Source organism: Phyllobates terribilis, unplaced genomic scaffold, assembly GCF_046119375.1.
Source record: "Phyllobates terribilis strain yellow unplaced genomic scaffold, ASM4611937v1 Scaffold_12__6_contigs__length_324123572, whole genome shotgun sequence".
Taxonomy (NCBI): Eukaryota; Metazoa; Chordata; class Amphibia; order Anura; family Dendrobatidae; genus Phyllobates; species Phyllobates terribilis.
In genome coordinates, this window is record NW_027362772.1 from 94467481 (window position 1) to 94494677 (window position 27197).

Genomic DNA, 27197 nt, shown 5'->3' on the forward strand with positions numbered 1-27197 from the left:
ACGTTTCTTGTAGCCATCTATAAGCTTCTTGCTCTTCTCTGGAGTTTTCTCCCATCTTCCTTTGCATTTTGTTCCAGCTCTTGAATGTTTGCAGGGTCTTTTTCCCAATGACAGATTTCACCCCAAAGATTCAATGGGATTGAGGTCAGGACTCATTGTGGCCATTTTAAAACAGTCCATTTTCTCTTTTTCCACCATTCCTGTGTACTTTTCGATTTGTGCTTTGGGTCATCGCCTTGCTGGAGGACCCATGATCTTCGACTCAAACCAAGTTTTCTTACACTGGGTAGCTTATTTTACTCTAAAATCTTGTGATAATTCTCTGATTTCATGATTCGTGATATGGTCAAGGTCTCCAGAACCAGACGCAGCAAAGCAACCCCACAGCATTATGGATCCTCCACCATGCTTAACCGTTGGTAAGGTGTTCTTTTCCTTATAAGCTTCATTGCGCTGTCTGTAAACAAACTGTTACTTTGCATTGCCAAAAAGCTCTATTTTTGTTTCATCTGTCCACAGAACATTTTCCCAGAAGGATTGTGGCTTGTGAAGGTACTCTTTGGCAAAGATCAGTCGTTCCTCTTTATGTCTTTTCTTCCACAATGGTTTCTTCCTTGGCCTTCGCCCATAAATCAGCTCTGCTTGGTTTAATGTGTCGCTTATGGTACTTGTTGAAACCATGACTTCAGACTGTCCCAGTTTGGGCTTCAGGTCTTTGCATGTTTGACATGGTGTTTTTTCCACCATTCGCACCAAACCTCAAAGTCATCTCTTGTCAATTTTCCTCTTTCCCCCACGTCCAGGGAGGTTCTTGACGGTTCCATGCTTGGCAAACTTCTTAATAACATTGCACACTGTTGAAACTGGGATACTAAGGTCTTTGGAGATGGCCTTATACACTTTGGAAGTCTTGTGTTTGCTAATAATAGCAGTTCTTATGTCCTCAGACAGCTCCTTTGTCTTCACCATTGTGACAAAGGAACAGGGCCTACCAAAATAGGTTTTTCTATTTTACCTCCTGTTGTTTTTTATTATAAATTATTGTTTATCATTTGCTCTTTTGTATTTAACACGAGTCTCTATACAAAAAAACTGCTTCACTGGACTCATTTATTTCAGAAGATATTCCACATTATGTACTGAAGCTTAATGGTGCCAATAACCATGAGCGGGACTGTATCTTCATATAGCTTCTCCTGCTTTGTGTCCTCCGCCAACAGGCTAAGGTCTGACACCTTGGTCAATGTTATCTGAGTGCAGAAATCTCCAAGGGTGCCCAGACTTTTGCATCGGCCTATTTTTCTTTTTGTAATTTTTAAAATGTAAAAAATAGTAAAAAATGACTATATATATATACAGTACAGACCAAAGGTTTGGGACATACTTTTACGCGTGAGGGACATATTTTCAGTTATTTCACACTTTTTTGTTAAGTATATAATTCCACATGTGTTAATTCATAGTTTTGATGCCTTCAGTGTGAATGTACAATTTTCATAGTCATGAAAATACAGAAAAATCTTTAAATAAGAAGGTGTGTCCAAACTTTTGGTCTGCACTGTATGTATATGTGTACATATATATATATATATATATATATATATATATATATATATATATATATATATAGCGGAAAATACAAAGGAATTGTGTCATCTGTAACTTTAGGCCTTTTAGATCATTTTATCTTCAACTTGCTTAACCCTAGAACGCATACCTGGGGCCTCGCAGGCCCGCCCTGTTAATTGTTTTCTATTTTCTGCAAGATTTCTTTAGTTAGAATTTTGAAACTCTAGGTATTCCTCAGGTATATAGTTGTTTGTCATTTCCAGTTGGTCATTTATTTATTATTTGCACATGGGCCTAAAAGGCCCCAGGTATGTGAAAATGTAGATTTTTATGATCATGTGTTCTAGGGTTAATTGTTCACAATAACAGGAATTTTGACCAGGGGTGCACAAACTTTTGCATGCCATTGTAATTGATCGTAGGAAGCCTTTTAAGCCGCTGTACAGTTGCATTAATGATTTGCCCGGCCGTAAAATATACCAGAGCAGTGCAAGGTGTGTTTTTTTTTTCATGCAAAGTGATCCGCGTGAGGGACGGAAAATACACTCGTGTGAACGAGCCCTTAGTTTATCTCCACCTGCCACACAGGTGAGTTGTAGGTGACAGTAGGGAAACTGGTCAGTCCGGGTGCTGATATGTAATATGAACGCGCAGAATATGGTTCAGGGAAATGCACAACCTGTGTTGACTTTGCAAACAGTAGACCAGTGTCATATTGTTTCCACGGGTGTTTGGTGACCTGCCTTTCCTACTCTGGATAACTATGCAAAGCTGCGCGGAGCAGATGGCGATACAGTCCTGCCCAGCCGCCTGTGCTGCAGGATTCCGGGCCACTTGTGCCTAGATACAAGGTAGCGCTGGCAACACAGGACTCTTCTGTAGAGCAGACCCAACTGGTTTTCAACAGCGAAGGTAATTACATGGATTCCGGACATTCCTGAGCGCTCACTTGCTGTACAATAATGATTAACACTGTGTGGCAGAGCGAAGTCTGGCAGTTGGACATGCAGCTGATAGGGAAAGTAGCGCTCTCAGCGACGGCTCTATTTATATTGGCACTCGCCTATCGATTCTATAAGTTACGAAAACTAGAGGGCACTGGCCCAAATGGCAAGCAAGACCCAGTCTGTGGCGCAGAGCAGAGCACTGGCGTGGAAGCCCCTCTACGGGATCACATAGGTGATGAAACCTGTAATCTGAGGTTCAGGTGTGTACACAACAACCTGCAGAGCAGCTCGGTCACAGAGCACGAAAACAAGAACCTCGCTGAGGAATCCGTCATTGCACAACAGGATCGAGAGGGATTACTGACTGGTGAGGTCACCCGCAAAGATCAAAGTGGCGTCAAGAGTAAAAAACTTCACGAAGACGATCCCCCGCAAAGCCAACCTCAAATTAGAGATGATACCTCCGGCCAAGACGAGTGTGACGGAGAGAAAGACATCAACAAAACTCCGAGCCAAGACTGCAGGCAGGACCCAGAAGGTGGAGAGATGCATGAAAAGTCGGAGCTGGCAAATGGTTCCTTGGATGCTCGAAATTTCCCCCCAAGTCACGAAAATCAAGAAGAAGAACAACTTCTCCAGATCATCTCCTCAAAAATGCAAGAAGAAATCAGCGCAGATGGAGACTCGATGAAAACGCTCATGACTCGGGGGCTAGGAGACAAGATGGAGGAGTTAAGTTCTCAGTCAATAACAGATGACGTCGATACTGGAGATCATGGAGCCAAGTTACCACTTACAGATTTACCACCATCTACTAAAAAAAAGGACATAAGAATCACCAGTCAACAAGAACCAACTAATGATGATTACACAAAGGATAAAACACTACAAGAAGCCATCGAAAAACAGGATGCCTTCAGAGACAACCAAGACGATGGAATCCAACCGAATATCACTTCTTCTATGGCAGCACCCTCATCATTCTCCATCCAGCGAGATCAAGATGGCAACAAAGTAGTACAATTGGGACCAAACGCCTACCACATTTGTTTGGATGAAGAAACCATGTCCGATGTACACCTTGATTTGGGAAACTGTTATGATGTCTTGTGCATGGCCAAGAAACACAAACTTGACGCCCTTATAGCAGCTGCCTACAAAATAATGAGCGATGACTACCTACAAGTCCTACAGAACCCAACCGTCTATGGGCGACTCAACCCAACAGAGAGAGACCTAATTCTTGAGGAAAGGATGAAGGGGAGGCGTTTTGTGGTCGTTGCAGACATTGATACTCAAATCGATAATGCTCTTGCAAACAACAGCAGTTTAAGTTATTACGACAGCGATAATAACCAGTGGCACGGCTTATCCACCATCCCAAGCGTAGCTGTCAGCCGGGGCTGCTCTATGGCCACCTTGTTCAACTATATATTCATCATACTTGGATCTGATGGTCTCGAGAGGCAAATGAAACCATCCAAACGTGTCTTCTGCTACAACCCCTCGACAGACAGTTGGAAAGAAATGGCTTCGCTCAAAGAGGCAAGACCTCAGTGCAAACTTGTAGCCCTCGATGGTTACCTCTATGCAATTGGGGGGGAATGCCTTCACACCGTTGAAAAATATGACCCGCGTCAAAACAGGTGGAGCTACATAGCGCCTCTTCCAAATGACACCTTTGCGGTTGCTCATATGGGGACTGCGTACGATGATGAGATCTACGTGACGGGTGGAACCATTCGTTACATGCTCTTAAAATATAACAATCGAGAGAAGATTTGGAAGAAGTGTCTTATCGGTGGCAGCAAAGACAGGACGACAGAGATCGTAGCCGCTAACAGCTTTCTCTACCGCTTTGACCTGAACCGCAACATGGGGATAAGTGTCCACCGCTGCAATATCCGAGCCAGGATCTGGTATGAGTGTGCAACGCACGCAATGCCGTACCCGTCTCCCTTCCAGTGTGTTGTTATCGATAATAACATCCATTGCATTAGTAGAAACTTTCACCTGCGATTCCTGGCGGATGAAGTATCTCCCAGGTTTATGGACGTGGATTTACACACCGTGCCCTCGCCAAAGGGCATTCTCTATCCTCTTGTCCTTGTTCTGCCAGTCAAGGGCATACAATGAAGCAGCTGACATCTACACACCATGCTCTCGCCAAAGGGCATCCTCTATCCTCTTGTCCTTGTTCTGCCAGTCAAGGGCATACAATGAAGCAGCTGACATCTACACACCGGACCCTCGCCAAAGGGCCTCCTCTATCCTCTTGTCCTTGTTCTACCAGTCAAGGGTATACAACGAAGCAGCTGACATCAACACACCGTGACCTAGCCAAAGGGCATCCTCTATCCTCTTGTCCTTGTTCTGCCAGTCAAGGGCATACAATGAAGCAGCTGACATCTACACACCATGCTCTCGCCCAAGGGCATCCTCTATCCTCTTGTCCTTGTTCTGCCAGTCAAGGGCATACAATGAAGCAGCTGACATCTACACACCGGACCCTCGCCAAAGGGCATCCTCTATCCTCTTGTCCTTGTTCTACCAGTCAAGGGTATACAACGAAGCAGCTGACATCAACACACCGTGACCTCGCCAAAGGGCATCCTCTATCCTCTTGTCCTTGTTCTACCAGTCAAGGGTATACAACGAAGCAGCTGACATCAACACACCGTGACCTCGCCAAAGGGCATCCTCTATCCTCTTGTCCTTGTTCTACCAGTCAAGGGTATACAATGAAGCAGCTGACATCAACACACCGTGACCTCGCCAAAGGGCATCCTCTATCCTCTTGTCCTTGTTCTACCAGTCAAGGGCATACAATGAAGCAGCTGACATCTACACACCGTGACCTCGCCAAAGGGCATCCTCTATCCTCTTGTCCTTGTTCTACCAGTCAAGGGCATACAACGAAGCAGCTGACAAACAGTTTAAAGATAATGGATACCCAAGTCGCAGGGAAGAAGGCAATGGAAACTTGTTAAGAGTCAGATCTTGACACAGTCTAAAGCCACGTACAGGACATAAAAGCAGGAACGTGTTAATTATTCATTGTCTACAACTGCAATTCTCATGACAAATGCACTGCTCTAAACTGCAGCTTCAAGCAAGTTCATCGCGTTGGACTAAAGTCTGTTCTGCAAGAAAGAAACCTTTTTTTTTTTCTTCTCCTTTTCCCCTAATACATATATTCCGTATTCATAAAAGCAAGAAGAGGGCGATAAATCCAGGAGCCTAGCAGGTAAAAACACCAACATTCATGGTAATTACTTCACATTGCTCAGTAACTCACAGATGAACTTTCGGAGATGGGATTTTTTTTTTTTTTTTCTTCAGATTTTGAGGGGGGAGGTGGTGGGGGGGGTGCATATTTTATGTCTAATGTCTATAAGATCAGCATTAACCCGATAGATGATGAAGAAAATGTAGCGAGACGGAGCACTTATACCAAATATCTAGAATTATTAAAAGTTACAATGTAGAAGTTTATATTTTTTATATAGGGAACATATATATTCTTGTACCGTGTTAGCCGGTAGATAGAAAAATAATTAAATATTTTACTCTCGCCTATGTGATTTTTTATATGCACAAACATATGATAATTAATCTGCACGGGTCCAAGTAACCAGAGGGTTAACGTATAGTCACCGAGATTATATCCACGTCATATGCAAACAAAGATTGGGAATATTTGCTATGTAAATCATGCGCACACACTGTCAGTAATGGTATTGTTGGCGCTATGACCCTTAAAGGGATAACGTGGCGGTATTATTATAGTGCACATGTAGGAACAGGATGGAGGAGATGAAGCGGATAAAATGACCTGGAGCATTAAAGGGGCTGAAGACATCTCCAAGAAGTGTTAAAGGGGCTGAAGACATCTGCAAGAAGTCTTCTCATTGCTCCAATGTATCTAGAGTAACAGATAAGGCAACATTGTTCATAGATGGAATGGAACAATACAAACAGCTGCTGGAGGTGACAGCGTCACCGGCGGCGTCACCGGGAACCTCGTGATTAATCACAATCATCTATAATATTAGATATATTCTCACCCCACAGTCAGGATTTAGGCGGACGAGAAGTGGACAAAGTAACGTCTTCATTCTTCACTCTCTATAGAAGATACAGAAGAAAAAAAAAAGCAAAGATGCCGGCGATTTTTCCTGAATTGACTTTGCCTCCTTCTATATTTGCTCCCCGGGTTTGGTCTGGGTGCAGTCCAGGAATTAGGGGCTCAGATTATATATATATATATTATGTAATGTAAGGTCTATATATAATGGACAGGTTCATCCAAACCCAAATCCCACGAGGCTAAACTGGCCCATTTAACCTCTATAATGCCCTCTACCCTTGTACTGACCGATACACCTGCTTCCCATTATACCCACTGTACTGTCCTCTACCATTGTTCACCCTATACTGCCCTCTACGCCTGGTGCCCCATATATTGCCCTCTATCATCCAATTCCTCTATACTGCCCTCTTTCACCTTCTACCCCCAACAACCTCTAGCCCCTGTACTCTACCTCCTATACTGCCCTCCACCCTCTGTACCCCTAATACCCTCTAGCCCCTGTACTCTACCTCCTATACTGCCCTCCACCCTCTGTACCCCTAATACCCTCTAGCCCCTGTACTCTACCTCCTATACTGCCCTCCACCCTCTATACCCCCAATACCCTCTAGCCCCTGTACTCTACCTCCTATACTGCCCTCCACCCTCTATACCCCCAATACCCTCTAGCCCCTGTACTCTACCTCCTAAACTGCCTTCCACCCTCTGTACCCCCTAATACCCTCTAGCCCCTGTACTCTACCTCCTATACTGCCCTCCACCCTCTGTACCCCCTAATACCCTCTAGCCCCTGTACTCTACCTCCTATACTGCCTTCCACCCTCTGTACCCCCTAATACCCTCTAGCCCCTGTACTCTACCTCCTATACTGCCTTCCACCCTCTGTACCCCCAACACCCTCTATCCCCTGTACTCTACCTCCTATACTGCCTTCCACCCTCTATACCCCGAACAACCTCTAGCCCCTGTACTCTACCTCCTATACTGCCCTCCACCCTCTGTACCCCTAATACCCTCTAGCCCCTGTACTCTACCTCCTATACTGCCTTCCACCCTCTGTACCCCTAATACCCTCTAGCCCCTGTACTCTACCTCCTATACTGCCCTCCACCCTCTGTACCCCCAATACCCTCTAGACCCTGTACTCTACCTCCTATACTGCCCTCCACCCTCTGTACCCCCAACACCCTCTAGCCCCTGTACTCTACCTCCTATACTGCCCTCCACCCTCTGTACCCCTAATACCCTCTAGCCCCTGTACTCTACCTCCTATACTGCCCTCTACCCTCTGTACCCCTAATACCCTCTAGCCCCTGTACTCTACCTCATATACTGCCTTCCACCCTCTGTACCCCTAATACCCTCTAGCCCCTGTACTCTACCTCCTATACTGCCTTCCACCCTCTATACCCCCAACACCCTCTAGCCCCTGTACTCTACCTCCTATACTGCCTTCCACCCTCTGTATCCCCTAATACCCTCTAGCCCCTGTACTCTACCTCCTATACTGCCCTCCACCCTCTGTACCCCCAACACCCTCTATCCCCTGTACTCTACCTCATATACTGCCTTCCACCCTCTATACCCCCAACAACCTCTAGCCCCTGTACTCTACCTCCTATACTGCCCTCCACCCTCTGTACACCTAATACCCTCTAGCCCCTGTACTCTACCTCCTATACTGCCTTCCACCCTCTGTACCCCTAATACCCTCTAGCCCCTGTACTCTACCTCCTATACTGCCCTCCACCCTCTGTACCCCCTAATACCCTCTAGCCCCTGTACTCTACCTCCTATACTGCCCTCCACCCTCTGTACCCCCAACACCCTCTAGCCCCTGTACTCTACCTCCTATACTGCCCTCCACCCTCTGTACCCCTAATACCCTCTAGCCCCTGTACTCTACCTCCTATACTGCCCTCCACCCTCTGTACCCCTAATACCCTCTAGCCCCTGTACTCTACTTCATATACTGCCTTCCACCCTCTGTACCCCCAATACCCTCTAGCCCCTGTACTCTACCTCCTATACTGCCTTCCACCCTCTATACCCCCAACAACCTCTAGCTCCTGTACTCTACCTCCTATACTGCCTTCCACCCTCTATACCCCCAACACCCTCTAGACCCTGTACTCTAGCTCCTATACTGCCTTCCACCCTCTATACCCCCAACACCCTCTAGCCCTGTACTCTACCTCCTATACTGCCCTCCACCCTCTATACCCCCAACACCCTCTAGCCCCTGTACTCTACCTCCTATACTGCCTTCCACCCTCTGTACCTCCAACACCCTCTAGCCCCTGTACTCTACCTCCTATACTGCCTTCCACCCTCTGTACCCCTAATACCCTCTAGCCCCTGTACTCTACCTCCTATACTGCCCTCTTTCACCTTGTACCCCCAACAACCTCTAGCCCCTGTACTCTACCTCCTACACTGTCTTCCACCCTCTGTACCCCAATACCCTCTAGCCCCTGTACTCTACCTCATATACTCCCTTCCACCCTCTGTACCTCCTAATACCCTCTAGCCCCTGTACTCTACCTCATATACTGCCTTCCATCCTCTGTACCCCCAATACCCTCTAGCCCCTGTACTCTACCTCATATACTGCCTTCCATCCTCTGTACCTCCTAATACCCTCTAGCCCCTGTACTCTACCTCATATACTGCCTTCCACCCTCTGTACCTCCTAATACCCTGTAGCCCCTGTACTCTACCTCCTATACTGCCCTCCACCCTCTGTACCCCCAACACCCTCTAGCCCCTGTACTCTACCTCCTATACTGCCCTCCACCCTCTGTACCCCTAATACCCTCTAGCCCCTGTACTCTACCTCCTATACTGCCCTCCACCCTCTGTACCCCTAATACCCTCTAGCCCCTGTACTCTACTTCATATACTGCCTTCCACCCTCTGTACCCCCAATACCCTCTAGCCCCTGTACTCTACCTCCTATACTGCCTTCCACCCTCTATACCCCCAACAACCTCTAGCTCCTGTACTCTACCTCCTATACTGCCTTCCACCCTCTATACCCCCAACACCCTCTAGACCCTGTACTCTAGCTCCTATACTGCCTTCCACCCTCTATACCCCCAACACCCTCTAGCCCTGTACTCTACCTCCTATACTGCCCTCCACCCTCTATACCCCCAACACCCTCTAGCCCCTGTACTCTACCTCCTATACTGCCTTCCACCCTCTGTACCTCCAACACCCTCTAGCCCCTGTACTCTACCTCCTATACTGCCTTCCACCCTCTGTACCCCTAATACCCTCTAGCCCCTGTACTCTACCTCCTATACTGCCCTCTTTCACCTTGTACCCCCAACAACCTCTAGCCCCTGTACTCTACCTCCTATACTGTCTTCCACCCTCTGTACCCCCTAATACCCTCTAGCCCCTGTACTCTACCTCATATACTCCCTTCCACCCTCTGTACCTCCTAATACCCTCTATCCCCTGTACTCTACCTCCTATACTGCCTTCCATCCTCTGTACCCCCAATACCCTCTAGCCCCTGTACTCTACCTCATATACTGCCTTCCACCCTCTGTACCCCAATACCCTCTAGCCCCTGTACTCTACCTCATATACTGCCTTCCACCCTCTGTACCTCCTAATACCCTCTAGCCCCTGTACTCTACCTCATATACTGCCTTCCATCCTCTGTACCTCCTAATACCCTCTAGCCCCTGTACTCTACCTCATATACTGCCTTCCACCCTCTGTACCTCCTAATACCCTGTAGCCCCTGTACTCTACCTCCTATACTACCTTCCACCCTCTGTACCCGCAATACCCTCTAGCCCCTGTACTCTACCTCATATACTGCCTTCCACCCTCTGTACCCCCAACACCCTCTAGCCCCTGTACTCTACCTCCTATACTGCCTTCCATCCTCTGTACCCCCAATTCCCTCTAGCCCCTGTACTCTACCTCCTATACTGCCTTCCACCCTCTATACCCCCAACACCCTCTAGCCCCTGTACTCTACCTCCTATACTGCCCTCCACCCTCTGTACCCCCTAATACCCTCTAGCCCCTGTACTCTACCTCCTATACTGCCCTCCACCCTCTGTACCCCCAACACCCTCTAGCCCCTGTACTCTACATCCTATACTGCCTTCCACCCTCTGTACCCCCAATACCCTCTAGCCCCTGTACTCTACCTACTATACTGCCCTCCACCCTCTGTACCCCCTAATACCCTCTATCCCCTGTACTCTACCTCCTATACTGCCTTCCACCCTCTGTACCCCCTAATACCCTCTAGCCCCTGTACTCTACCTCCTATACTGCCCTCCACCCTCTATACCCCCTAATACTCTCTAGCCCCTGTACTCTACCTCCTATACTGCCCTCCACCCTCTGTACCCCCAACACCCTCTAGCCCCTGTACTCTACATCCTATACTGCCTTCCACCCTCTGTACCCCCAATACCCTCTAGCCCCTGTACTCTACCTACTATACTGCCCTCCACCCTCTGTACCCCCTAATACCCTCTATCCCCTGTACTCTACCTCCTATACTGCCTTCCACCCTCTGTACCCCCTAATACCCTCTAGCCCCTGTACTCTACCTCCTATACTGCCCTCCACCCTCTATACCCCCTAATACTCTCTAGCCCCTGTACTCTACCTCCTATACTGCCCTCCACCCTCTATACCCCCAACAACCTCTAGCCCCTGTACTCTACCTCCTATACTGTCTTCCACCCTCTATACCCCCAACACCCTCTAGCCCCTGTACTCTACCTCCTATACTGCCCTCCACCCTCTGTACCCCCTAATACCCTCTAGCCCCTGTACTCTACCTCCTATACTGCCCTCCACCCTCTGTACCCCCAACACCCTCTATCCCCTGTACTCTACCTCCTATACTGCCTTCCACCCTCAGTACCCCCTAATACCCTCTAGCCCCTGTACTCTACCTCCTATACTGCCCTCCACCCTCTGTACCCCCTAATACCCTCTAGCCCCTGTACTCTACCTCCTATACTGCCTTCCACCCTCAGTACCACCAATACCCTCTATCCCCTGTACTCTACCTCCTATACTGCCTTCCACCCTCTGTACCCCCAATTCCCTCTAGCCCCTGTACTCTACCTCCTATACTGCCTTCCACCCTCTGTACCTCCAAATACCCTCTAGCCCCTGTACTCTACCTCCTATACTGCCTTCCACCCTCTGTACCCCCAATTCCCTCTAGCCCCTGTACTCTACCTCCTATACTGCCATCCACCCTCTGTACCTCCAAATACCCTCTATCCCCTGTACTCTACCTCCTATACTGCCTTCCACCCTCTGTACCCCCAATTCCCTCTAGCCCCTGTACTCTACCTCCTATACTGCCTTCCACCCTCTGTACCTCCAAATACCCTCTAGCCCCTGTACTCTACCTCCTATACTGCCTTCTACCCTCTGTACCCCCTAATACCCTCTAGCCCCTGTACTCTACCTCATATACTGCCTTCTACCCTCTGTACCCCCTAATACCCTCTAGCCCCTGTACTCTACCTCCTATACTGCCCTCCACCCTCTGTACCCCCTAATACCCTCTAGCCCCTGTACTCTACCTCCTATACTGCCTTCCACCCCCTTTACCCCCAATACCCTCTAGCCCCTGTACTCTACCTCCTATACTGCCTTCCACCCTCTGTACCCCCCAATACTCTCTAGCCCCTGTACGCTACCTCCTATACTGCGTTCCACCCTCTGTACCCCCAACAACCTCTAGCCCCTGTACTCTACCTCCTATACTGCCTTCCACCCTCTGTACCCCCAATACCCTCTAGCCCCTGTACTCTACCACCTATACTGCCTTCCACCCCCTTTACACCCAATACCCTCTAGCCCCTGTATTCTACCTCCTATACTGCCCTCCACCCTCTGTACCCCCAATACCTTCTAGCCCCTGTACTCTACCTCCTATACTGCCTTCCACCCTCTGTACCCCCAATACCTTCTAGCCCCTGTACTCTACCTCCTATACTGCCCTCCACCCCCTTTACCCCCAATACCCTCTAGCCCCTGTACTCTACCTCCTATACTGCCTTCCACCCTCTGTACCTCCAATACCTTCTAGCCCCTGTACTCTACCTCCTATACTGCCTTCTACCCTCAGTACCCCCCAATACCCTCTAGCCCCTGTACTCTACCTCCTATACTGCCCTCCACCCTCTGTACCTCCTAATACCCTCTAGCCCCTGTACTCTACCTCCTATACTACCTTCCACCCTCTGAATCCCCAACACCCTCTAGCCCCTGTACTCTACCTCCTATACTGCCCTCCACCCTCTGTACCCCCAATACCCTCTAGCCCCTGTACTCTACCTCCTATACTGCCTTCCACCCTCTGTACCCCCAATACCCTCTAGCCCCTGTACTCTACCACCTATACTGCCTTCCACCCTCTGTACCCCCAATACCCTCTAGCCCCTGTACTCTACCTCCTATACTGCCTTCCACCCTCTGTACCCCCAATACCCTCTAGCCCCTGTACTCTACCTCCTATACTGCCTTCCACCCCCTTTACCCCCAATACCCTCTAGCCCCTGTACTCTACCTCCCATACTGCCTTCCACCCTCTGTATCCCCAACACCCTCTAGCCTCTGTACTCTACCTCCTATACTGCCTTCCACCCTCTGTACCCCCTAATGCCCTCTAGCCCCTGTACTCTACCTCCTATACTGCCTTCCACCCTCTGTACCCCTAATACCCTCTAGCCCCTGTACTCTACCTCCTATACTGCCCTCCACCCTCTGTACCCCCAATAGCCTCTAGCCCCTGTACTCTACCTCCTATACTGCCTTCCACCCTCTGTACCCCCAATACCCTCTAGCCCCTGTACTCTACCACCTATACTGCCTTCCACCCCCTTTACCCCCAATACCCTCTAGCCCCTGTACTCTACCTCCTATACTGCCTTCCACCCTCTGTACCCCCTAATGCCCTCTAGCCCCTGTACTCTACCTCCTATACTGCCTTCCACCCTCTGTACCCCTAATACCCTCTAGCCCCTGTGCTCTACCTCCTATACTGCCTTCCACCCTCTGTACCCCCTAATGCCCTCTAGCCCCTGTACTCTACCTCCTATACTGCCTTCCACCCTCTGTACCCCTAATACCCTCTAGCCCCTGTACTCTACCTCCTATACTGCCTTCCACCCTCTGTACCCCCTAATGCCCTCTAGCCCCTGTACTCTACCTCCTATACTGCCATCCACCCTCTGTACCCCTAATACCCTCTAGCCCCTGTACTCTACCTCCTATACTGCCTTCCACCCTCTGTACCCCCTAATGCCCTCTAGCCCCTGTACTCTACCTCCTATACTGCCTTCCACCCTCTGTACCCCTAATACCCTCTAGCCCCTGTACTCTACCTCCTATACTGCCCTCCACCCTCTGTACCCCCTAATACCCTCTAGCCCCTGTACTCTACCTCCTATACTGCCTTCCACCCTCTGTACCCCCTAATACCCTCTAGCCCCTGTACTCTACCTCCTATACTGCCCTTCACCCTCTGTACCCCCAATACCCTCTAGCCCCTGTACTCTACCTCCTATACTGCCCTCCACCCTCTGTACCTCCTAATACCCTCTAGCCCCTGTACTCTACCTCCTATACTGCTCTTCACCCTCTGTACCCCCAATACCCTCTAGCCCCTGTACTCTACTTCCTATACTGCCCTCCACCCTCTGTACCCCCTAATACCCTCTAGCCCCTGTACTCTACCTCCTATACTGCCCTTCACCCTCTGTACCCCCAATACCCTCTAGCCCCTGTACTCTACCTCCTATACTGCCCTCCACCCTCTGTACCCCCTAATACCCTCTAGCCCCTGTACTCTACCTCCTATACTGCCCTTCACCCTCTGTACCCCCAATACCCTCTAGCCCCTGTACTCTACCTCCTATACTGCCCTCCACCCTCTGTACCCCCTAATACCCTCTAGCCCCTGTACTCTACCTCCTATACTGCCTTCCACCCTCTGTACCCCCTAATACCCTCTAGCCCCTGTACTCTACCTCCTATACTGCCCTTCACCCTCTGTACCCCCAATACCCTCTAGCCCCTGTACTCTACCACCTATACTGCCTTCCACCCCCTTTACCCCCAATACCCTCTAGCCCCTGTACTCTGCCTCCTATACTGCCTTCCACTCTCTGTACCCCTAATACCCTCTAGCCCCTGTACTCTACCTCCTATACTGCCCTCCACCCTCTGTACCCCCAATACCCTCTAGCCCCTGTACTCTACCACCTATACTGCCTTCCACCCCCTTTACCCCCAATACCCTCTAGCCCCTGTACTCTACCTCCTATACTGCCCTCCACCCTCTGTACCCCCAATACCCTCTAGCCCCTATACTCTACCACCTATACTGCGTTCCACCCCCTTTACCCCAATACCCTCTAGCCCCTGTACTCTACCTCCTATACTGCCTTCCACCCTCTGTACCCCCAATAACCTCTAGCCCCTGTACTGTACCTCCTATACTGCCTTCTACCCTCAGTACCCCCCAATACCCTCTAGCCCCTGTACTCTACCACTTATACTGCCTTCCACCCTCTGTACCTCCTAATACCCTCTAGCCCCTGTACTCTACCTCCTATACTGCCTTTAACCCTCTGTACCCCCAATACCCTCTAGCCCCTGTACTCTACCTCCTATACTGCCTTCCACCCTCAGTGCCCCCCAATACCCTCTAGCCCCTGTACTCTACCACTTATACTGCCTTCCACCCTCTGTACCCCCTAATACCCTCTAGCCACTGTACTCTACCTCCTATACTGCCTTAAACCCTCTGTACCCCCACCACCCTCTAGCCCCTGTACTCTACCTCCTATACTGCCTTCCACCCTCTGTACCTCCTAATACCCTCTAGACCCTGTACTCTACCTCCTATACAGCCCTCCACCCTCTGTACCCCCTAATACCCTCTAGCCCCTGGACTCTACCTCCTACACTGCCTTCCACCCTCTGTACCTCCTAATACCCTCTATCCCCTGTACTCTACCTCCTATACAGCCCTCCACCCTCTGTACCCCCTAATACCCTCTAGCCCCTGTACTCTACCTCCTATACTGCCCTCCACAGTCTGTACACCCAACAACCTCTAGCCCCTGTACTCTACCTCCTATACTGCCTTTCACCCTCTGTATCCCCAACACCCTCTAGCCCCTGTACTCTTCCTCCTTTACTGCCTACCACCCTCTGTACCCACTAATACCCTCTAGCCCCTGTATTCTACCTCCTATACTGCCCTCCACCCTCTGTATCCCCTAATACCCTCTAGCCCCTGTACTCTACCTCCTATACTGCCTTCCACCCTCTGTACCCCCTAATACCCTCTAGCCCCTGTACTCTACCTCCTATACTGCCTTCCACCCTCTGTACCCCCTAATACCCTCTAGCCCCTGTACTCTACATCCTATACTGCCTTCCACCCTCTGTACCCCCAATACCCTCTAGCCCCTGTACTCTACCTCCTATACTGCCCTCCACCCTCTGTACCCCCAATACCCTCTAGCCCCTGTACTCTATGTCCTATACTGCCTTCCACCCTCTGTACCCCCTAATACCCTCTAGCCCCTGTACTCTACCTCCTATACTGCCTTACACCCTCTGTACCCCCTAATGCCCTCTAGCCCCTGTACTCTACCTCCTATACTGCCTTCCACCCTCTGTACCCCTAATACCCTCTAGCCCCTGTACTCTACCTCCTATACTGCCCTCCACCCTCTGTACCCCCAATAGCCTCTACCCCTGTACTCTACCTCCTATACTGCCTTCCACCCTCTGTACCCCCAATACCCTCTAGCCCCTGTACTCTACCACCTATACTGCCTTCCACCCCCTTTACCCCCAATACCCTCTAGCCCCTGTACTCTACCTCCTATACTGCCTTCCACCCTCTGTACCCCCTAATGCCCTCTAGCCTCTGTACTCTACCTCCTATGCTGCCTTCCACCCTCTGTACCCCTAATACCCTCTAGCCCCTGTACTCTACCTCCTATACTGCCCTCCACCCTCTGTACCCCCAATAGCCTCTAGCCCCTGTACTCTACCTCCTATACTGCCTTCCACCCTCTGTACCCCCAATACCCTCTAGCCCCTGTACTCTACCACCTATACTGCCTTCCACCCCCTTTACCCCCAATACCCTCTAGCCCCTGTACTCTGCCTCCTATACTGCCTTCCACTCTCTGTACCCCTAATACACTCTAGCCCCTGTACTCTACCTCCTATGCTGCCCTCCACCCTCTGTACCCCCAATACCCTCTAGCCCCTGTACTCTACCACCTATACTGCCTTCCACCCCCTTTACCCCCAATATCCTCTAGCCCCTGTACTCTACCTCCTATACTGCCCTCCACCCTCTGTACCCCCAATACCCTCTAGCCCCTATACTCTACCACCTATACTGCATTCCACCCCCTTTACCCCAATACCCTCTAGCCCCTGTACTCTACCTCCTATACTGCCTTTCACCCTCTGTACCCCCAATAACCTCTAGCCCCTGTACTCTACCTCCTATACTGCCTTCTACCCTCAGTACCCCCCAATACCCTCTAGCCCCTGTACTCTACCACTTATACTGCCTTCCACCCTCTGTACCCCCTAATACCCTCTAGCCCCTGTACTCTACCTCCTATACTGCCTTTAACCCTCTGTACCCCCAATACCCTCTAGCCCCTGTACTCTACCTCCTATACTGCCTTCTACCCTCAGTACCCCCCAATACCCACTAGCCCCCCTGTACTCTACCACTTATACTGCCTTCCACCCTCTGTACCCCCTAATACCCTCTAGCCACTGTACTCTACCTCCTATACTGCCTTAAACCCTCTGTACCCCCACCACCCTCTAGCCCCCGTACTCTACCTCCTATACTGCCTTCCACCCTCTGTACCTCCTAATACCCTCTAGACCCTGTACTCTACCTCCTATACAGCCCTCCACCCTCTGTACCCCCTAATACCCTCTAGCCCCTGTACTCTACCTCCTATACTGCCTTTCACCCTCTGTATCCCCAACACCCTCTAGCCCCTGTACTCTTCCTCCTATACTGCCTACCACCCTCTGTACCCACTAATACCCTCTAGCCCCTGCATTCTACCTCCTATACTGCCCTCCACCCTCTGTATCCCCTAATACCCTCTAGCCCCTGTACTCTACCTCCTATACTGCCTTCCACCCTCTGTACCCCCTAATATCCTCTAGCCCCTGTACTCTACCTCCTATACTGCCTTCCACCCTCTGTATCCCCTAATACCCTCTAGCCCCTGTACTCTACCTCCTATACTGCCCTCCACCCTCTGTACCCCCAATACCCTCTAGCCCCGGTACTCTACTTCCTATACTGCCTTCCACCCTCTGTACCCCCTAATACCCTCTAGCCCCTGTACTCTACATCCTATACTGCCTTCCACCCTCTGTACCCCCTAATACCCTCTAGCCCCTGTACTCTACCTCCTATACTGCCTTCCACCCTCTGTATCCCCAACACCCTCTAGCCCCTGTACTCTACCTCTTATACTGCCTTCCACCCTCTGTACCCCCCGATACCTTCTAGCCCCTGTACTCTACCTCCTACACTGCCTTCCACCCCCTGTACCCCCAACAGCCTCTAGCCCCAGTACTCTACCTCCTATACTGCCCTCCACCCTCTGTACCCCCAACACCCTCTAGCCCCTGTACTCTACCTCCTATACTGCCTTCCACCCTCTGTACCCCCTAATGCCCTCTAGCCCCTGTACTCTACCTCCTATACTGCCTTCCACCCTCTGTACTCCCAATACCCTCTAGCCCCTGTACTCTACCTCCTATACTGCCCTCCACCCTCTGTACCCCCAAATACCCTCTAGCCCCTGTACTCTACCTCCTATACTGCCTTCCACCCTCTGTACCCCCAACACCCTCTAGCCCCAGTACTCTACCTCCTATACTGCCTTCCACCCTCTGTACCCCCAACACCCTCTAGCCCCCGTACTCTGCCTCCTATACTGCCTTCGACCCTCTGTACCCCCAATACCCTCTAGCCCCTGTACTCTACCTCCTATACTGCCCTCCACCCTCTGTACCCCCAACACCCTCTAGCCCCCGTACTCTACCTCCTATACTGCCTTCCACCCTCTGTACCCCCAACACCCTCTAGCCCCCGTACTCTACCTCCTATACTGCCTTCCACCCTCTGTACCCCCAATACCCTCTAGCCCCTGTACTCTACCTCCTATACTGCCCTCCACCCTCTGTACCCCCAATACCCTCTAGCCCCTGTACTCTACCTCCTATACTGCCCTTCACCCTCTGTACCCCCTAATACCCTCTAGCCCCTGTACTCTACCTCCTATACTGCCTTCCACCCTCTGTACCCCCTAATACCCTCTAGCCCCTGTACTCTACCTCCTATACTGCCTTCCACCCTCTGTACTCCCAATACCCTCTAGCCCCTGTACTCTACCTCCTATACTGCCCTCCACCCTCTGTACCCCCTAATACCCTCTATCCCCTGTACTCTACCTCCTATACTGCCTTCCACCCTCTGTACCCCCAATACCCTCTAGCCCCTGTACTCTACCTCCTATACTGCCCTTCACCCTCTGTACCCCCTAATACCCTCTAGCCCCTGTACTCTACCTCCTATACTGCCTTCCACCCTCTGTACCCCCTAATACCCTCTAGCCCCTGTACTCTACCTCCTATACTGCCTTCCACCCTCTGTACTCCCAATACCCTCTAGCCCCTGTACTCTACCTCCTATACTGCCCTCCACCCTCTGTACCCCCTAATACCCTCTATCCCCTGTACTCTACCTCCTATACTGCCTTCCACCCTCTGTACCCCCAATACCCTCTAGCCCCTGTACTCTACCTACTATACTGCCTTCCACCCTCTGTACCCCCTAATACCCTCTAGCCCCTGTACTCTACCTCCTGTACTGCCTTCCACCCTCTGTACCCCCAATACCCTCTAGCCCCTGTACTCTACCTCCTATACTGCCTTCCACCCTCTGTACCCCCAATACCCTCTAGCCCCTGTACTCTACCTCCTATACTGCCCTCCACCCTCTATACCCCCAACAACCTCTAGCCCCTGTACTCTACCTCCTGTACTGCCCTCCACCCTCTGTACCCCAATGCCCTCTAGCCCCTGTACTCTACCTCCTATGCTGCCCTCCACCCTCTGTACCCCCTAATACCCTCTAGCCCCTGTACTCTACCTCCTATACTGCCCTCCACCCTCTGTACCCCCAACACCCTCTAGCCCCCGTACTCTACCTCCTATACTGCTTTCCACCCTCTGTACCCCCAACACCCTCTAGCCCCCGTACTCTACCTCCTATACTGTCTTCCACCCTCTGTACCCCCAATACCCTCTAGCCCCTGTACTCTACCTCCTATACTGCCCTCCACCCTCTGTACCCCCAATACCCTCTAGCCCCTGTACTCTACCTCCTATACTGCCCTCCACCCTCTGTACCCCCTAATACCCTCTATCCCCTGTACTCTACCTCCTATACTGCCTTCCACCCTCTGTACCCCCAATACCCTCTAGCCCCTGTACTCTACCTCCTATACTGCCCTCCACCCTCTGTACCCCCTAATACCCTCTAGCCCCTGTACTCTACCTCCTATACTGCCTTCCACCCTCTGTACCCCCTAATACCCTCTAGCCCCTGTACTCTACCTCCTATACTGCCTTCCACCCTCTATACCCCCAATACCCTCTAGCCCCTGTACTCTACCTCCTATACTGCCCTCCACCCTCTGTACCCCCTAATACCCTCTATCCCCTGTACTCTACCTCCTATACTGCCTTCCACCCTCTGTACCCCCAATACCCTCTAGCCCCTGTACTCTACCTCCTATACTGCCTTCCACCCTCTGTACCCCCAATACCCTCTAGCCCCTGTACTCTACCTCCTATACTGCCCTCCACCCTCTGTACCCCCAACACCCTCTAGCCCCCGTACTCTACCTCCTATACTGCCTTCCACCCTCTGTACCCCCAACACCCTCTAGCCCCCGTACTCTACCTCCTATACTGCCTTCCACCCTCTGTACCCCCAATACCCTCTAGCCCCTGTACTCTACCTCCTATACTGCCCTCCATCCTCTGTACCCCCTAATTCCCTCTATCCCCTGTACTCTACCTCCTATACTGCCTTCCACCCTCTGTACCCCCAATACCCTCTAGCCCCTGTACTCTACCTCCTATACTGCCTTCCACCCTCTGTACCCCCAATACCCTCTAGCCCCTGTACTCTACCTCCTATACTGCCCTCCACCCTCTGTACCCCCTAATACCCTCTATCCCCTGTACTCTACCTCCTATACTGCCTTCCACCCTCTGTACCCCCAATACCCTCTAGCCCCTGTACTCTACCTACTATACTGCCTTCCACCCTCTGTACCCCCTAATACCCTCTAGCCCCTGTACTCTACCTCCTGTACTGCCTTCCACCCTCTGTACCCCCAATACCCTCTAGCCCCTGTACTCTACCTCCTATACTGCCTTCCACCCTCTGTACCCCCAATACCCTCTAGCCCCTGTACTCTACCTCCTATACTGCCCTCCACCCTCTATACCCCCAACAACCTCTAGCCCCTGTACTCTACCTCCTGTACTGCCCTCCACCCTCTGTACCCCCAATACCCTCTAGCCCCTGTACTCTACCTCCTATGCTGCCCTCCACCCTCTGTACCCCCTAATACCCTCTAGCCCCTGTACTCTACCTCCTATACTGCCCTCCACCCTCTGTACCCCCAACACCCTCTAGCCCCCGTACTCTACCTCCTATACTGCTTTCCACCCTCTGTACCCCCAACACCCTCTAGCCCCCGTACTCTACCTCCTATACTGCCTTCCACCCTCTGTACCCCCAATACCCTCTAGCCCCTGTACTCTACCTCCTATACTGCCCTCCACCCTCTGTACCCCCAATACCCTCTAGCCCCTGTACTCTACCTCCTATACTGCCCTCCACCCTCTGTACCCCCTAATACCCTCTATCCCCTGTACTCTACCTCCTATACTGCCTTCCACCCTCTGTACCCCCAATACCCTCTAGCCCCTGTACTCTACCTCCTATACTGCCCTCCACCCTCTGTACCCCCTAATACCCTCTAGCCCCTGTACTCTACCTCCTATACTGCCTTCCACCCTCTGTACCCCCTAATACCCTCTAGCCCCTGTACTCTACCTCCTATACTGCCTTCCACCCTCTATACCCCCAATACCCTCTAGCTCCTGTACTCTACCTCCTATACTGCCCTCCACCCTCTGTACCCCCTAATACCCTCTATCCCCTGTACTCTACCTCCTATACTGCCTTCCACCCTTTGTACCCCCAATACCCTCTAGCCCCTGTACTCTACCTCCTATACTGCCTTCCACCCTCTGTACCCCCTAATACCCTCTAGCCCCTGTACTCTACCTCCTATACTGCCTTCCACCCTCTGTACCCCCAATACACTCTAGCCCCTGTACTCTACCTCCTATACTGCCTTCCACCCTCTGTACCCCCAATACCCTCTAGCCCCTGTACTCTACCTCCTATACTGCCCTCCACCCTCTATACCCCAAACAACCTCTAGCCCCTGTACTCTACCTCCTATACTGCCCTCCACCCTCTGTACCCCCTAATACCCTCTAGCCCCTGTACTCTACCTCCTATACTGCCCTCCACCCTCTGTACCCCCTAATACCCTCTAGCCCCTGTACTCTACCTCCTATACTGCCCTCCACCCTCTGTACCCCCTAATACCCTCTAGCCCCTGTACTCTACCTCCTATACTGCCCTCCACCCTCTGTACCCCCTAATACCCTCTAGCCCCTGTACTCTACCTCCTATACTGCCTTCCACCCTCTGTACCCCCAATACCCTCTAGCCCCTGTACTCTACCTCCTATACTGCCCTCCACCCTCTATACCCCCAACAACCTCTAGCCCCTGTACTCTACCTCCTATACTGCCTTCCACCCTCTGTACCCCCAATACCCTCTAGCCCCTGTACTCTACCTCCTATACTGCCCTCCACCCTCTGTACCCCCAACACCCTCTAGCCCCTGTACTCTACCTCCTATACTGCCCTCCACCCTCTATACCCCCAACAACCTCTAGCCCCTGTACTCTACCTCCTATACTGCCTTCCACCCTCTGTACCCCCAATACCTTCTAGCCCCTGTACTCTACCTCATATACTGCCTTCCACCCTCTATACCCGCAATACCCTCTAGCCCCTGTACTCTACCTCCTATACTGCCCTCCACCCTCTGTACCCCCAACACCCTCTAGCCCCTGTACTCTACCTCCTATACTGCCCTCCACCCTCTGTACCCCCAACACCCTCTAGCCCCTGTACTCTACCTCCTATACTGCCTTCCACCCTCTTTACCCCCTAATACCCTCTAGCCCCTGTACTCTACCTCCTATACTGCCTTCCACCCTCTGTACCCCCAATACCCTCTAGCCCCTGTACTCTACCTCCTATACTGCCCTCCACCCTCTATACCCCCAACACCCTCTAGCCCCTGTACTCTACCTCCTATACTGCCTTCCACCCTCTGTACCCCCTAATACCCTGTAGCCCCTGTACTCTGCCTCCTATACTGCCCCCACCCTCTGTACCCCCTAATACCCTCTAGCCCCTGTACTCTGCCTCCTATACTGCCTTCCACCCTCTGTACCCCCTAATACCCTCTAGCCCCTGTACTCTACCTCCTATACTGCCCTCCACCCTCTGTACCCCTAATACCCTCTAGCCCCTGTACTCTACCTCCTATACTGCCCTCCACCCTCTGTACCCCCTAATACCCTCTAGCCCCTGTACTCTACCTCCTATACTGCCCTCCACCCTCTGTACCCCCTAATACCCTCTAGCCCATGTACTCTACCTCCTATACTGCCTTCCACCCTCTGTACCCCCTAATACCCTGTAGCCCCTGTACTCTGCCTCCTATACTGCCCCCACCCTCTGTACCCCCTAATACCCTCTAGCCCCTGTACTCTACCACCTATACTGCCTTCCACCCTCTGTACCCCCTAATACCCTCTAGCCCCTGTACTCTACCTCCTATACTGCCTTCCACCCTCTGTACCCCTAATACCCTCTAGCCCCTGTACTCTACCTCCTATACTGCCTTCCACCCTCTGTACCCCCTAATACCCTCTAGCCCCTGTACTCTACCTCCTATACTGCCCTCCACCCTCTGTACCCCCTAATACCCTCTAGCCCCTGTACTCTACCTCCTATACTGCCTTCCACCCTCTGTACCCCTAATACCCTCTAGCCCCTGTACTCTACCTCCTATACTGCCTTCCACCCTCTGTACCCCTAATACCCTCTAGCCCCTGTACTCTACCTCCTATACTGCCTTCCACTCTCTGTACCCCTAATACCCTCTAGCCCCTGTACTCTGCCTCCTATACTGCCCCCACCCTCTGTACCCCCTAATACCCTCTAGCCCCTGTACTCTACCTCCTATACTGCCCTCCACCCTCTGTACCCCCAACACCCTCTAGCCCCTGTACTCTACCTCCTATACTGCCCTCCACCCTCTGTACCCCCTAATACCCTCTAGCCCCTGTACTCTACCTCCTATACTGCCCTCCACCCTCTGTACCCCCTAATACCCTCTTGCCCCTGTACTCTACCTCCTATACTGCCTTCCACCCTCTGTACCCCTAATACCCTCTTGCCCCTGTACTCTACCTCCTATACTGCCCTCCACCCTCTGTACCCCCTAATACCCTCTAGCCCCTGTACTCTACCTCCTATACTGCCTTCCACCCTCTTTTCACCCAGTCAGCGGATGCGGCAGCTCCGGATACATTTATTACCCATAATACCTGTGTAATACCCGGACTCATGTTGCAAATTATGGGGACAATCGATACAAAAAGCTCAAAAATATCAATTCTGCCCTGCGCTTTGTTTCTATGGGCCAGAACTGATATAACCTTCCGTATGAGCGTCGGTGCCCTTTAATCACAGGGATTTAGGGAGACGTGTGGAGATGGATGAGTCGGGGTGAGGAGTACATTAGGTACTGGAGGCAGCGCCGGTATATGGCGCGTGTCGGACAGTTCAGTGTCCCAGTAATAAGAATACGGTAACAATTCATAGTGACGGCGCCATCGCCCCCTCTGTGATGTTGTAAAATGATCCATTGATCGTGTGGACAGACATCATCCATCTTGTTCCCGGCACGGAGCTCATTACTGTGGATGTGGAGGATTGCGCCCTCATCGGATGAAGCAGACGATGTACAGACTTCGTTATGGGGGCAGGGAGGGGATTTAATGTCCCTACAGTTACTCTACAGTTCATGTGTCCTGGGGCATCGACCTGGGGGTCTTGGAGGTTGTAGTGGACAGAGGTCTAGCAGTTATGGGGGCACAAACGTCTTAGAAGAAATTGCAATTCGACAATGACACGAGTGCTTGATATTAGGTGACATCACCGAGTCTGTACGATGACATCACCGAGTCTATAAGATGGCATGAATCGGTATGATGAGGTCACCATCCCCCACCATAAATGAACTGCATCCTCAGAAATAATGGGTTGACCTCTAGGGACCCGCACAAGCCCCCGATCCGTGGTGCACAAGCCCCCAATCCGCGCTGCACAAGCCCCTGATCCGTGGTGCACAAGCCCCCGATCCGTGGAGCACAAGCGCCTGATCTGCGGTGCACAAGCCCCTTATCCGTGGTGTACAAGCCCCTGATCTGTGGTGCACAAGCCCCTGATCCGCGGTGCACAAGCCCACGATCCGCGCTGCACAAGCCCCCAATCCGCGCTGCACAAGCCCCCGATCCGTGGTGTACAAGCCCCTGATCCGTGGTGCACAAGCCCCCGATCCGCAGTGCACAAGCCCCTTATCCGTGGTATACAAGCCCCTGATCCGCTGTGCACAAGCCCCTGATCTGCGGTGCACAAGCCCCCGATCCGTGGTGTACAAGCCCCTGATCCGCGGTGCACAAGCTCCTGATCCATGGTGCACAAGCCCCTGATCTGCGGTGCACAAGCCCACGATCCTCGGTGCACAAGCCCCCGATCCGTGGTGTACAAGCCTCCGATCTCGGTGCACAAGCCCCTGATCCATAGTGCACAAGCCCCTGATCCGCGGTGCACAAGCCCTTGATCCATGGTGCACAAGCCCCCAATCCGCGGTGCACAAGCCCCCGATCCGCGGTGCACAAGCCCTGGATCCGTGGTGTACAAGCCCCTGATCCGCGGTGCACAAGCCCTGGATCCGTGGTGCACAAGCCCTGGATCCGTGGTGTACAAGCCCCTGATCCGCGGTGCACAAGCCCTGGGGATAATACAGATCTTTACAAACTCTCCAAGTCTGCAAATTGTAAGTGTGGAAGAGATTCATAATGGGCTCCGTTAATCAGATATAAATCTCGCCGCTTTACTGTATGCAAATGAAAAGCTCAAATCCATTCTGAGTTACAATCAGCGACAGCCACAAATTATTGTAGATACGAGAGAGACATTTTATTATAAATTAAAGAAATATATTGTGAAACGCGTCAGACTCCGAGCCGCTAACATTTCATAGGAGATTTCTACTGATTTGTTCAAAGTTTGTTGCTGAGCTGCATCTAATATATCCATATATCTCATATCTACAAAACATATCTGACCAGGATCTGCAGCAGAAAGAAGCAATGTGAACAGGTGCAGAGAGTGCAGCAGCCGCGGTGTGCGCCGAGATACAAGCAAGCTATGAATATATCTATAGAAAGTGGCATTACAGCCTCGCGGACTGCAGAGCCGAGGTTTCCGAGGTGCCGAGAACCTCATCGCTGTCAGTACAGTGTATATGGCAGGAATACAGTCTATAATTCATACAGAGCGGCCGGGGGTGCGGAGGTCCCTGATACCAGCGCGGTCCACTAATAGGATCCACCGGTGTAAAGTAAGTCCGTCCATGATATTTATTCCCCCATCACCTGTAGTGATATTACTGAGAAGTGGAAGGAACCGCAGCAACTCAGCCACGAAGTGGAGACCCCGTAACATTACAGAGCGGGGGGCCGAGTGCTGAGGAGCAGAGGGCAGAAAAGTCCCCACCGCTCTGCTGACCCCATAACTGCAGAGTCCAGACCTAAGTACCTAATTAATTGTGGGCTGTCACATGGTCTAGCTCTCTTTTCCGTGGGCTGTTATGTGGTCTAGCTCTCTTTTCCATGGGCTGTCACGTGGTCTAGCTATCTTTTCAGTGGGCTGTCATGTGGTCTAGCTCTCTTTTCCATGGGCTGTCATGTGGTCTAGCTCTCTTTTCCGTGGCTGTCACATGGTCTAGCTCTCTTTTCCATAGCTGTTATGTGGTCTAGCTCTCTTTTCAGTGGGCTGTCATGTGGTCTAGCTCTCTTTTCCATGGACTGTCATGTGGTCTAGCTCTCTTTTCCGTGGCTGTTATGTGGTCTAGCTCTCTTTTCCGTAGGATGTCACGTGGTCTAGCTCTCTTTTCCGTGGCTGTCATGTGGTCTAGCTCTCTTTTCCATGGGCTGTCATGTGGTCTAGCTCTCTTTTCCATGGGTTGTCATGTGGTCTAGCTCTC

General features: G+C 51.5%; 1 protein-coding gene across 1 annotated transcript in view; it reads left to right on the top strand.

Annotated features, from left to right (window-relative positions):
* Positions 1-2204: 2204 nt before the first annotated feature.
* KLHDC7A (kelch domain containing 7A) overlaps positions 2205-27197 on the top strand; it is a 105459-nt gene continuing 80466 nt past the window's right edge. Inside the window, exon 1 of the mRNA XM_073656171.1 lies at positions 2205-5763. Coding sequence (XP_073512272.1) covers positions 2532-4652 — 2121 coding nt within the window. The 5' untranslated portion in view covers positions 2205-2531 and the 3' untranslated portion in view covers positions 4653-5763. The remainder of the gene's footprint in view (positions 5764-27197) is intronic.